At 37.8% G+C, this 13,725-nt stretch overlaps 1 protein-coding gene across 2 annotated transcripts in view; it reads right to left on the minus strand.

Moving 5' to 3' along the window:
- Positions 1-572: 572 nt before the first annotated feature.
- TAOK1 (TAO kinase 1) overlaps positions 573-13,725 on the minus strand; it is a 172,988-nt gene continuing 159,835 nt past the window's right edge. For both annotated transcript variants that reach the window (XM_066363617.1, XM_066363618.1), the window contains exon 20: positions 573-9,977. In XM_066363617.1, the coding sequence (XP_066219714.1) occupies positions 9,516-9,977 (462 nt within the window). In that variant the 3' untranslated portion in view covers positions 573-9,515. The remainder of the gene's footprint in view (positions 9,978-13,725) is intronic.

Raw genomic sequence — 13,725 nt, forward strand, 5'->3', positions numbered from 1 at the left:
TTCAATACAGCAGGTCATCTCAATATACTTTAAAAAAACATAAACTCCAGTCCATGAACTGCCGCCCCCACTGTTCCCAAATAAGCCTTCTGACAAACATATCACTTTAAGACTTAAACAAAAAAACTGGGTTAGATATTCTGCCCCAAATAGGGCTAAAATGTGATGATTTTTAAAATCTAGGACGATAAGCACAGATGAAGCCACCTTTTGAAGCTCTGTACAGGGTCTAAGAACTGCATACATCTATATGTTGGTGTGTGGGAGAAATTTGAGTTACATAGAACTTAAGAACCTGCATCAAACTGTTAGAACTGGAAGGAGAATCACCTCGCAACCACAACATAATAGAACACTTCACTCTCTGGGCAAACAGAATTCGAGGCAAGAGACTAGAGGGTTTATGTCGATATCAGGGAGTTCTACTCTTAACCATATCTTACTCATTTTTATAATTTCAACATCCAGCACAGTGTCTAAGATTCAGTAATTATCCAAAAACCACTGAGTTGAAATATACTTTATCTTTATGGGGATAAAATTACTTTTAAAATAACTGAGCAGACACTCTGTGTACTAAAATTACTTTATTACAGTTGATTTTTTAAACATTTCCTTTGCTATTATACAAAGGATACTTACAAACAAAATATTACATATGACCTTGTTTTCGCTCTTATGTTCTGACAACTTGGTAACAGCTTTAAATGCACAATCTATACAATTAATACAGGTTATATATGAACTATAAGGTATGCTGAACCAGAATACTGACAATATACTGTACAATAAGCCTTACCAGTTAGTGCTGTGGACCATTTCTACCAAAAGGAAAATGCACATCTGTACAGTCACCTTTTCCAGCTGGTGCTGACAGTGAGGGAGAGGCTTCTTCCTCATCGCAACCCTTGATAAGCCTCCACTGTGGGCATCTGTTTGGTCCAAAAATGAAAGGACTGTGTATATTTAAAATTAGTTAACTGTAAAGTGACAGAATACCACTTTCAAGATGATCAATCTCTCACCAAAAAATAAAAAAAGTCAGTCCTAGCTTGAAAAGACCACAAATCCTTTGTCCACTACAAAAACCCTACAGGCTCAAGGGCTTCAGGAGATGAGAAGATGTAGGCTGCCAAAAAAGGAGGCAGAAACCAAGCCATAATCTAGGTCTTGCAAAATCATCATTTTTTTCCCTTCACCAAAGGGAACTAGAAATGTACAAATTCATTGATGAACCTCAATGATAATGTATCAGTTTGCTGATAACCCTCATTTTATCTGGACCCCTGACTTGTGGGAATAACTGAAAGAGATTGTGAATAATATATACCACTTTTAGAAAAGAACCTCTTGCTTAAAATATTCCCTTTAGCCACCAAAGCTGGTTCTGGGCTCTTACAGGTGTGCATTCATCTCTCAATGGTCTACTCAGAAATGATAAGGTTACAGCTTTTTTTCTTTTCTTTTCTTTTTTTAAATAAAAAAAAAAATTAACTGAAGCATTTTTATTTTTTAGGTAAATAGCAAAAATAAAAATAAAAACCAACCCTGGCATTTGCATAAATAATGCAAATGAAGTGATATGGCCTTTAAGTTAAGGGGTTAGTAGAAAGGAAGAGACAGGTAAAGAAAACCCAGAGAAAATGATGTATTAATTTTTCTTTTTAAAAATTTCTACATGTGCAAAAAAATCATGCTGGTTGAGGAAAACAAAGAGAAATGAGTATATAAAATTAAAAACATAAATAATATGTTTGGATGACTGGTAAAAGCAGAAACCAACCTGGGTTACAAAAAGGATTATACATTCAAGATGCTCTTAAACCCAGTGGGATAACTTATGTTAAAACTGTGTTAATAGTTATGTTAAAAAATCTCAAGTTTGTTTTTAAATCTTCACAATACAAGCAAAGCTGTTTTAAAATATACACTATACATATTTCTCTCCAACCTCATTAATGCGCATTAGGCTATCTTTTCATATACTAAAACAAGGGGGTTCTGAAAGCTAAATTGCTCAGAGTAACCCATCCATTATTTAAATGTTTGTCTTAAGTTTTAAATGGGTTAAAAATTTTTAGCAGACTTACATAAATAGGATTTAGCAACACAAGTGTTAATTTAAAAAACTCTAAAGCATTTACAAATTATCAGGTTGGAATAGTCTGGGGAAGTTATGTGCACTATAGTTTAAAATGTTATTTACATCAGACCAGCGCGTTTGTAAAAATTTCCCTAAAAGATAAAAAACAAAATAAATTTGGAGAATTAAGCTATTTTAATCTCGCAGAGAAGGATCATAAAAAGGAAAGGTTAAATAAGAACAGAATTGTCTCTTAATAGAAAGATACCCCATGTATCTCTCTCCACTTGGATTTTGCTCTATGAAACCACTTGCAACTCCTAAGAGGCTCATATACCAAGTGTCAAGATAATGTGGTAAAATACTTTGTCAGATAAATTACTGGCCTCAAGTGGACTTTTTTTCCTTTTATTTTTTTTTTTAAGTTTTCCACCTGTGACTCTGGCTTGGATTTTTTAGGACATATGTATTGTAATTAATTGGCGGGCACTCTAAGTAGGCACAATTCCCATTTAATGTGGAATAAAAGGTAAAACACATAAAATGCTCCTGGGGAGAAGGAGTGGTCGTGTCTGTGATATCAAGAAACGCAAGGAAACACATGTGGAATGGGCACCAAAAAAGAGCTGCCTGGCAACTCAGCAGGGCAGCCAGCATCTCAAAACTCAATATACTTGTCTATGACAAAAAAGGGGTTCAGAAGGGTTCTAATACCCTCCCCTTCATTCGTTTGATATGTGCCAAATAGTCACATGAATCAGCCAGAATCCACAAACATTAAGCAGTTACACCTTTTTTAATCACAGAATTCACTCCATGATCATGTGCAATTTATAGTAACAATGTTCATGCTGAAGCAATGTATTTGAGGGCTCAGAAAAAGCAAATGTGCCACTGAGAGAAACCTGTTCCTGTAAAACTGGCCTTCATGCTCTCACACCGCCCGAACAGACCCCTGATGCTAAGCCAAGCCATGAAAAAGCAGAGCACACACTTTTCATTAGCATTCATATCTCATTTTTGAACTCTGCTGACCTCAGAGTTGCCACAGAAACATGAGTACTGAAAGCATACAAATGAGGGTTCATGGATTTTTAAAAGTGCATTTCCCTTGTCTATGTTCTCCATATTTAAATATCTTAGGGCCACAAGGCATATCAGAGAAAGTTAAGTGGGGAAAATGACAAAGGAACATATGTAACTGCAAATAGGAAAAATGCTCCAGAAACGAAATCAATGTGCCAACAATGAGAATAGTTCATTTCATTTGAAAATTCAGCTAGAGAGCCCAATAAACAGTTCCAAGCCATAGTGTTACCTGCATAATTTACATAAACATTAAAACTCTTGCATTTTATAGACAAAAACACACTTCTGTAAACATGGCCACTGGGGGAGGGAGGCTCCCTATCTCATTCATGATTGAGGATATATAATCATTATATTAAATAAAATGACTTCACTTCAAAAAGATTTTCAACCTGACCAATTAATAAGCTTCATTTCCCCCCGTTTAACAACATTTAAGCATTAATTCTAAAAATGTCAGGATGGTTTCAGGGTTAAAAGCTAGGACCACAATCGGCAATGACAGCAACTCCTCTCTAGCTGGCACAGACTTATAAACTTTAGTACAAAACAAACAAAAAAATACAGAAACTAGGTCAATTTGTTAGCTACATATTTACAGATAATTACATGATTTCTCACTCATAATTGCTAAAAACTATGAGTGAAAAGGAAACTGTGCAGGTTGAATTACCCGTACTTTGGAGGGAATTCTTGGGCATCAAGATACCCTTTGCATTCATTCAAAGTATTGTCTTCTTTCCACTTTTTCAATGGCAAACTACCTACAGATGTTCAAATTAGTATATCCAGTGGGTATCATGTTTCAAAGAGGATTAACCTTTTTCTCTATTTAAAGGAGAATCTCTTGTATATTTAAAAACAAAACAAACCCAACAGATTCATTTACATTCACATTCACACACACACACACACACACACACACACACATCTCTGAAACTTCAAAGTTAGGATTGCTGGGAAACAGTTAACAGTGATGGTGACATAGTAAATGGCTCCCCAGTTTTAATTTTCTGTGTTTATTTTCTTTAAAGCATATCTATTTTTGGGTAGGTGGGAAGTGCAAGTTGAAGAAACCTACAACAAGCTGATAAGGTGCATACTAATTTATATATTTCTTATGATCTGAAGGCTACCATTAGGCCAAGGGGGTTCTCTCCCCTTGTTTGAGTGAAATTTTGGAAGTCTGAATATATGAGGGGAAAATTAGTCAGTGACTTTAAAGGGGGCTCCCAGAATTCAGTAGAAAATATAAATATACAATAAAGGAAGAGTTCTCAGCTTCACTTTCTTTTTCTAGACAGTGCTTAATAAAACTTACTACTTCACAAATTAATAGTCATTTCCAATGTAGTCTACTGTAGTGATTTAATAAAAGTGCAGACAATATAACCAAACACACAGCAAAATAGACTTCAATCAGTAGTCCCTGCATACAAGAGGCAAGTCTGCTAAGCATACAGCACACTCTTCATTCTTTTAGGAATCTGAGGATGGGAAATTTCCAGTTCTTAACAATTAAGAATGAGTGCCTTTTCAAAGGCAATGCTACAACCTGGTTGGGGCACTATCTCGTCAGATGAGGGAAAACAAAACAAAGAACCTCTTTCTCTTTAGTAATGATCTGTATTTTGATAAGCAGCTCAAAGATGACAGCCCAAGTTTTGGCTTTGTTCCTTAGGGAAGGCCATTTTCTATCTAAGCAACAAAACCTCTCCTTCTATTGTTATAGGAGATTCATACTTACACAACTTAAATATATTATTTTCTGACTTGAAAACACAAACTAGATACTTCACATTGTGAGCATGGGACAAAACAAAAGACCATATAAACCTCCTAGGGAAGGACTGCAATGTTGAGCCAAATCTTTGCTTGAATAGTAGTGGCTCAGAAGGGGTGGAAGGTGCACAAAGGATGTACTATTAGCAAGCAAGAAGAGGCAGCTAAAGGGAGAAAGCCTCATGCCAACAACACATCCTTCTCTCCCAGTGGCCATTTCCTGTTGATTTTATAGTTTAGGAGAACCTTAAATGCTTTAGCAGTAATTCTTTCTTGGCTGTTTTGGTCCTTTTGCAAAATTTATAATTATTGGTATTAATAAAGTAAAAAAGAGTAAGAGGATCAATGACATCACTACCAAGAAATACATAAGAGTGCACATGAAGATTGTGTGATTTATTGATTTTTTTAATCATCTCTGCAGAGGAATCATCACCAGTGTTTTTTTAATTTCCACGGTTCACTTCTCTCTGCATCACTTCTCTTTGTTGCATCACAACACAAACTCATAGAAACACTAACTGGCTCTTTCCCCAGCACTATTTTACTGCAGTTGCAACTTAGGGTTCCACATTTTACTTAACTTTCTTTCCAACCACACAAGTGCTAAGAGGGTACTGAGAAAAAAAAGAGTGTATCTAATGACCACCTTCTCATAAATATCACCCCAGAGTATTCATTCCTAAACATATGCATTCTTGCCTTAACTGAGGATTTGAAATAACAAAACAAAATAACAAAACCGTAAGTGCCCTGATGGAAATGTACAGTATGAGTTACATCTATCTATCTATACACACATATAGACACTCATATGTATATACAATATGTACATACAATGATAATAGCTATACCAAAAATGTGCATATTTAACAGTTTTTAAAAGCCAGTAGATCATGGTATAATACAATTTATTTCCACTAGTGAATGGCACAAATGGAGAAATGCAAAAGAGGTGTTTCAAGTACAATAAAGTCATTTTTCACAGGTGAAAATAAACAGTATTATTCCAGTGTCCAACACAACGTATTTTATAAAAGTTTAAAATGCCAGACATTTAGTATTTAAAGAAGTAGAAAGTTACTAAAGCCTGCCTTATAGTCTGAAAAAGACACTCATAGAGTTTTTGACTTTTGAAAAGGAGATGAGGAAAATTAGGCAGGAGCAGGAGGGAGTGTCAAGGACAGTTTCTTGAGTGTACTGTATAATGTTTACCTGATGTCTGGGAAGCTGAAAATCATGACTTCACTAAAAAGCTTAATCTACCAATAAATAAATCCTTGGCCTGGAGTACCAAGCATATTATATCTGTGGGTGTGGCATCAAGTGCAGGACTATTCATCTCTAGGTATAGAAATGACTAAAAAGAAGGGCAGCTCTGAATAAAAATAAAAATTTCCCAGCTAACACTACTATATAATGAAGAAACTATAACTTGGGATTAGAGCTGACTTTAATAAGGGGAGAAAAAAATATGTGCAAAAGGAAGGGAACCCAATTAGAAATAATATATTTCAAGGTATGAGGTTTTGCATTTTTTAAATGCTAAAGAAAGGAAGAGACGGTGAACACAAGAAAATTTTTACTGCCAAGCTCTGGATACCAGATATAGCATTTATGACTTTCTGATATGCTGGACAAATTTCTCATACTTTTTGTTTCCTTAAACACATATGTACTGAGTGAACACCAACACTGGGAAGAGGTAGTAATCTGACCAAATGTTGACATTTGCACACTAATTCTGTGCAAATGCTTGCTTCTTTCTTTAGGCTCTCTTAAACCTTTCCAATTTTCCTACTACAAGCTTTTATAGTGATTGCTACCATGTATAAGATTCCTCTAACAAATACAAACCAATTAATTTGAACTATTTTTGCAAACTATATAGTTTTAAATTAAAATTAGCTTAATGGAATAATCCAAGTATACTCATAACCTACATGTAAAACTGGTTGCCACACAAGTAATTCAGATACAGAGCAGAGCCCTACTGGATAGACATATGCAGTCAGTATTTAATCAAGATTTCACAAGTACATATATTCTGCATGAACTCACTAACTCAATTTGACTAATTTAAGTTCACAAGTGGACTTTAACATGTATCATTGGCAGTATTTTGGATTTCAAAGAGTTTTATGTGCAAAAATGATCTGCTTCCCTATTTTACCCCTCTAGTAGTACAGAGGGACTAATAAAATTTTTTTTAAAAGTACCAAATTGCACTATATTTTTGGACATTTTATTAAGTCTAAAGCTCTCTTCTATCATTTTCCTCTAAATTGGCAGATATCTCCATGTTTGAACTATTATACAATATTTGTATGCAAAAGAGATATTAAGAAAATTAAAAGCCCCTTTCATTAGATGTAACAAGTATATGTCACGTTCATCTGAAAACTAGTTATCTTGAGCATGGCCAAAGGGCAGTGTATCAGTGCTACCTGAACCTGCCTAGTAGTGAGTTCTACTGTGATAATGGGTTTAAAATATTTCCATTAAAATAGAATTTTTACTTCCAGTTTCCTTTAAATGAATGCCAGAAACTCCCAAAGGGGGTGATTCATGGGGATTGGACTGACATACCTGGGGAAGATAAATTTAACTGAGAAAATAAAGATTTCAATAATGATAGATCACTGTTTGGTCATTAGGCTGGTCTAGGTGATTCAATACACTGCTCACAAAAATAGGGGATAATTTACTGCTTCATATTCACTTGAGATATCCACTAATTTTTGTGAGCAGTGTATTGAGAGGGACTTAAAGAATTCTAACTTGGAGCCCTTTGACGATATGAAGAGCAGGATTTAGACTTTAGAGTTAGCAGCAAGAGTTCTTCAAGACAACTGGGGAGAGGGTGGGGCAGTAACTTGTAAGAAATTTTGATATGTCACTGGAAAGGACATAATTTTTCTTCAAGTAATACTCACAGCTCCCTATCCACCTCAACTAAATTTCCACACTAGCAATGGAACACCAAGTAACACCTGACTTTCAGCATTGGGTTGATCCTTCATTGCAAAACAAACCAAAACCAAACAAAATAAAACATGACCCTCTCTGGGGAAGAAAAAAGAAAGGTTAGCTTTTGTCAAGAGATTCCCTGACCATGATAACTTAATTTATTTATTTTTTAAATTTGCCAGACTTGCTAGTTCCTTTTCAGTAGTAATTTAGCACTGAGGCTAGAGACTTTAGGAAGTGGTGTTTACTATTGTATGATGTTAATATGATGACAAAGGGTCACTAAGTCTCAAGGAACTAGCAGTTTGTAAAGTATTGCAGCAATAAAAACAACAATTAAAAAAAATAAAGAAAAGGAGGACCTGCATATGCAGCAAAGTCTACACTGGTAGTGAGGATTAGTTAGCAGCTGGTAAAGTCATTGGCTCAGTGACTACTGGTTCACTATGGCAATTAAACTTTAAATAATTGGCTATTCTACTTGTAAACAGGAAATCCCATAAGCCAAAAGAGGGTAATCAAATTAATGTCTATGTAGTGTGATGAGAATTCCAATTGATGGCAGTTTACAAATATGGCATTATTCAAAATACCTCTGGCATTTGATGAATATTGGCTATATGTCTTTGTTTTTGTACAAACAAAGTAAAAGTACTGTTTGGGATTTTGGGAGTTTTAAAGAGCTTAGCTACAATGAAATGTCACAGTATAAGCAACAAAACATCAGGCTATAAAAGCTTCATCTCCTCATTCTGCTGCTGAACATACCCACAATATAACTTTCAGGGACCTCTAATCCTTTTGGTCTTCCCCTTTGAAGGCTCACAGGTTTGTTGATGCAATTCCCATATAACTTGTGATCTCCTTAAGCACCTCTGTCTCACCATGCCACAAAGAAGGCACAATTGAATGGAAAAAAAAAAAATCACTGACAAGCCTATGCAGCACTCAGAAAAAGAGAACTAAGTTTTCTTACTCTCTGAAAAAGTCAATGCAACCCTTTACTGTTCATGGCTTTCCGTTTTTTTTTTTACTCCAAATGAGGCTGAGAAGTCAGACTAATGTAATAGAGAAAATACATTGGTGAGGGGATACAAGTGTGTTTCCATAATAACTTGTTTCAGTATATGCTGCTTGCTGTGAGTGGCTCATAAGAATTTGGGGTATAAAGAAAAACTTAAGATCTTTTCACAAACTTCTTAAGATATAGTTGCCCAAAAGTGATAACTCAAGCCACTTTGCTGTATTTTATTTTTGCCATGTTCAGAAAATACCCCCTTATCTAGCCAATTTTTTTTAACCACATACATGGAATGTGTGTGTACAAGTGTGTACACATACACATTGATTCCCCTTTTCAAAATTTCTCCGAAAGTTAAAAAGAAACAAAAACCCAAACCCGGCAGCCAAATACTATGACATCCCAATTAGTAAACAAAAAACAGAATGCTTTACAAAAATGAATAAAATATACCATTTACACTCAGCTTCCACACGATAGTACCCAAGTGAGGAGGCTGCTGTGACGATGTCTGTAGGCAGTTTCTTTTGGCAGACAGCTCCAGCGGAATTGCCACTTTTAATTATTAAGTTATGTATAAGACATGTGTGACCCATTGGATATTTGTGAAGTGACACTCGTGCTTCTGCTCATGCCCTGCTCTGTCCGTCCCCCAGAAGCTGTCCGCCTCAGAGCCTGAGGGCTATTGCGGACTCCCATACTGCTACCTCGGGGTACTCCTTGCATTGGCCCTGAGGGATGACCCCATGGCTGGGGTCCACCTTGCATTGGATGGCCCCAAGCCTGTGGTGGGCCACCCATGGGATGACCCCAGTGAGGTCCTGGCCCCCCAGCAGGATTGTGAGACCAACCAGAAGCTCCTGGGTAGCTGTGGCTGAATGCCTCAGGGGAGAGATTAGAAAGGACCATGTTACTAAAACCTAGTCTCATACTTTCAGAGTCAAAAGCTTCAATTTCTCTGGCTTGACGCTCCAGCAGGCTTCGTATTCGTTCTGTGCGTTCATTCTGCAAAGCCAACATCTCTTCTTCAATCTGTTGGGGGTTGGAAAAATGAAGCAAAAAGAAAGCTGATTTATTTTAAAAATCTAAAACTAATTAAACAATAATTTTAAAAAAGTGACAAATATACAGTGATAAAAAATGATTTGACTTTGGGTGATGGGCACGCAATATAATCAAGAGTTCAAATGCTATAAAGATGTTCACCTGAAACCTACTATGTACTCTTTTTGATCAGTCATCCCATTAAACTTAATTAAAAAAAGAAAAGAAAAAAATCTTCACTCCGGTTATTTTATGGATGTATGTTTAAAAATCAAAGCGATGTGCCTGGCCTGTGGTGGTGCAGTAGATAAAGTGTTGACCTGAAATGCTGAGATTGCTGGTTTAAAACCCTGGGCTTGCCTAGTCAAGGTACATACGACAAGCAAGCAATGAACAACAAAGTGAAGCAACTATGACTTACTACTCACTCCACCCTCCTCTCTATAAAATCAATCAATAAAACCTTTTAAAAATAGAGATATACTATAGAATTCATAGATAATTTATATCTAAAATATGTATAATCAAGTTCTTAAAAGCAAAGGTAATAGGCCCTGGCCGGTTGGCTCAGTGGTGGAGCATCGGCTTGGCGTGCAGAAGTCCCGGGTTCAATTCCCGGCCAGGGCACACAGGAGAAGCGCCCATCTGCTTCTCTACCCCTCCCCCTCTCCTTCCTTTCTGTTTCTCTCTTCCCCTCCCGCAGCCAAGGCTCCACTGGAGCAAAGATGGCCCGGGCGCTGGGGATGGCTCCTCGGCCTCTGCCCCAGGCGCTAGAGTGGCTCTGGTCACAACAGAGTGATGCCCCGGAGGAGCAGAGTGTCGCCCCCTGGTGGGCGTGCCGGGTGGATCCCGGTTGGGCGCATGCGGGAGTCTGTCTGTCTCTCACCGTTTCCGGCTTCAGAAAAATACAGAAAAAAAAAAAGAAAAAAAAGCAAAGGTAATAAATAGCCTCTATTAAAACAACAAATCAAGGCAATTATCATCGATATCTGCTTAATCAATTAGGTAAAAAGTTGAATGAAAAAGAAAATGGGTGAGGGAAAATCAGCTTTATCAGACGTATTATAATGTCATTTAATAAGATAAATGATATTGGTATAGGAATAGTAAATTAATGAAACAGAAATAGAATGCAGATCTCAGTTCATAGGTTTCTTTTTGTTTTTTGTTTGTTTGAGAGAGAGAGACAGGAAGGGGGAGAGAGAGGGAGAGAAGAGGTATCAGAAGCATCAACTCACTTGTTGCTTCACTTTAGTGGTTTGGTTGTGGGGTTTTTTACACACAACAAGGGGGGAGGGGCTTTAGTTGAGCCAGTAATCCCTTGCTCAAGCCAGTGACCTTGGGCTTAAACTAGCAACCATGGGATCATTTCAATGATCCTACGCTCAATCTGGCGACCTGGTGCTCTAGCAGGTGACCTTGGGGTTTCCAACTGGGGCCCCTCAGCATCCCAGGCTGATGCTCAATTCACTACACTACTGCCGGTCAGGCTCAGTTTGTTAAATTTTTTTTTTTTTTAACAGGGACAGAGAGAGTCAGAGAGAGAGGGATAGACAGGGACAGACAGACAGGAACTGAGAGAGATGAGAAGCATCAATCATCAGTTTTTCATTGCGACACCTTAGTTGTTTATTGATTGCTTTCTAATATATGCCTTGACAGTGGGCCTTCAGCAGACCAAGTAACCCCTTGCTCGAGCCAGTGACCTTGGGTCCAAGCTGGTGAGCTTTTGCTCAAACCACATGAGCCCGCGCTCAAGTTGGCAACCTCGGGGTCTCGAACCTGGGTCCTCCGCACCCCAGTCCGACGCTCTATCCACTGCACCACTGCCTGGTCAGGCTGTAAATTTTTAATGCAGGATAAAAGCAGTAATTAATTCAATGGAAAAAAGATGAATTTTTAAACAAATAACAGGCACAACTGGCCAGCCATTTGGAAGAAAATAAAGTGAAATCCCATTGTATACCATGTTCCAGACGAATCAAAGTGAAAAACAAACAAACAAAAACTGTAAAGCATTCATTAAAATGTTAGAAGAGTCTCATATACCTTCATTTGGCAAACAACCCTATGTCCACGTTACAGTGGATACATATTCTGGATTTATAGTAACCTCTGTCAGAACAGGAGAGGCTGCTAAGCATGTTATAGCTCATTGTCTGTATGCATTGTTCTATTATTGGATTTCCTAAACTGGTTAAACTGACAATGCTCCTACTTATGGAGCAAAAGCATTTACTGTATTTTGTCAAACCTTTCAAATTATGTGTATTTCTTACAATCTTTAAAGTCAAGGTATTATTAAAGTGTACCCAGCAAATATTTTAAGGTCAATTTAAAAAAATTAAAAAGGGGGGAGTCATATCCTGGAACTCCTACAGGTCTACTATATCATGCTTTTTACTTAAAAAAATTTAAATTTCTTTTGAATGCTGATGAACAAGAGACGCCAAATCTTTTTCTCCTGCAAACGACTACCTTCTTTTATTTGATCCAGCTAATAACACTGTTTTGTCTTTTTCCAAATAGCTCCAGATATATGGAAAAAATTTATATAGGCGGATAGGGATCCTCAAACCCCTCAGCGAGATCTTCTGAGCATGGTTTTTAAGATACCAAGAGGCAGAAAAAGCCCAATAGAGATCAGGTGAACTACCAGCTTTTAGGATACGCCCTTAAAGGCTCCAACACCCCAAAGGGGTCTCGAAGGATGCCATCTGGGTCCTGCTTCAATAGTGAAAAGGAAGGTCATTGAGCTAAAGCCTGCCAGACTTACATGCCTCTGCTGTGAGGAAACAGGGACACTGGAAGGTAGGCTTCCCCCTCACTCCTCTAAGGGAGGGTTCGGTCTCTTCCAGCCCTGCTCCAAGCCACCTATGACCTAACCTTGCCCAGAATGCTGGGGTTTGCCACTGAAGGCTGAAGGTGCCCAGGGCCGTTGGCCCCATCTACAACACTGTGGATGAGCCTAGGGCATTTCTTCCCAGAATCAGGTAAACTGATCTCATTTGCACAAGGGCCACTTAACTATGTCTTGCTTGAATAGTCAGGTTTTTTATTTTTCCCTCGAAGATCTCTGTTGTGGGTGTTGATAGTCCTATTTCCTGCTGCTTTGTTTAATATATAGTGTTTCCTCTATTTCTCCTACCTCAATGCCCCACACATATTTCAGGCTGGGACCTACTCCTAATTTAGAGCTCTCTTTCCCCCTTTTGCCAACTTCTATTATGAATCTACCTTTGCCACCCAGCTTAGTGTATCCCAAGGTTCTCTTTACCAAGCCACAGTCGCAGAGCTCCAGGGAAAAGCAACCTGGTCTCATCTCTCCAGGCAGAGGAGAACAGAAGCTCCATCTCCACACATGCTGCAGATGGCTTTTCCAGTCTACCTAAATCATTACCAGCTAGAAGCAGTGGTCATTGGGACTTGGACGTGAGCTGCAAAGTATAGAATTGTGACAATTCCAGTGCCATGCGGACTTTTCCTGGATATGGACTTTTCCTGGACTCCTGCTCCTTGTGACAGTTCCTAACAGACTGAACTGGGGTTGGGTTGCATTTTTCAGGGATTTGGCATGGTGATGGTGCCAACTTGGACTTGGTGAACATGTTAAGGACACTACTCTTTTATGGATTCTTGCTGTATTGGCCAAGAGTTTGCTTAAAGGCTTTAATCATTGTAAAAAAAAAAAAAAAATAGAAGACTGGATAAAGAAGATGTGGCACATATACACCAT

Source organism: Saccopteryx leptura, chromosome 2, assembly GCF_036850995.1.
Source record: "Saccopteryx leptura isolate mSacLep1 chromosome 2, mSacLep1_pri_phased_curated, whole genome shotgun sequence".
Classification (NCBI taxonomy): Eukaryota; Metazoa; Chordata; class Mammalia; order Chiroptera; family Emballonuridae; genus Saccopteryx; species Saccopteryx leptura.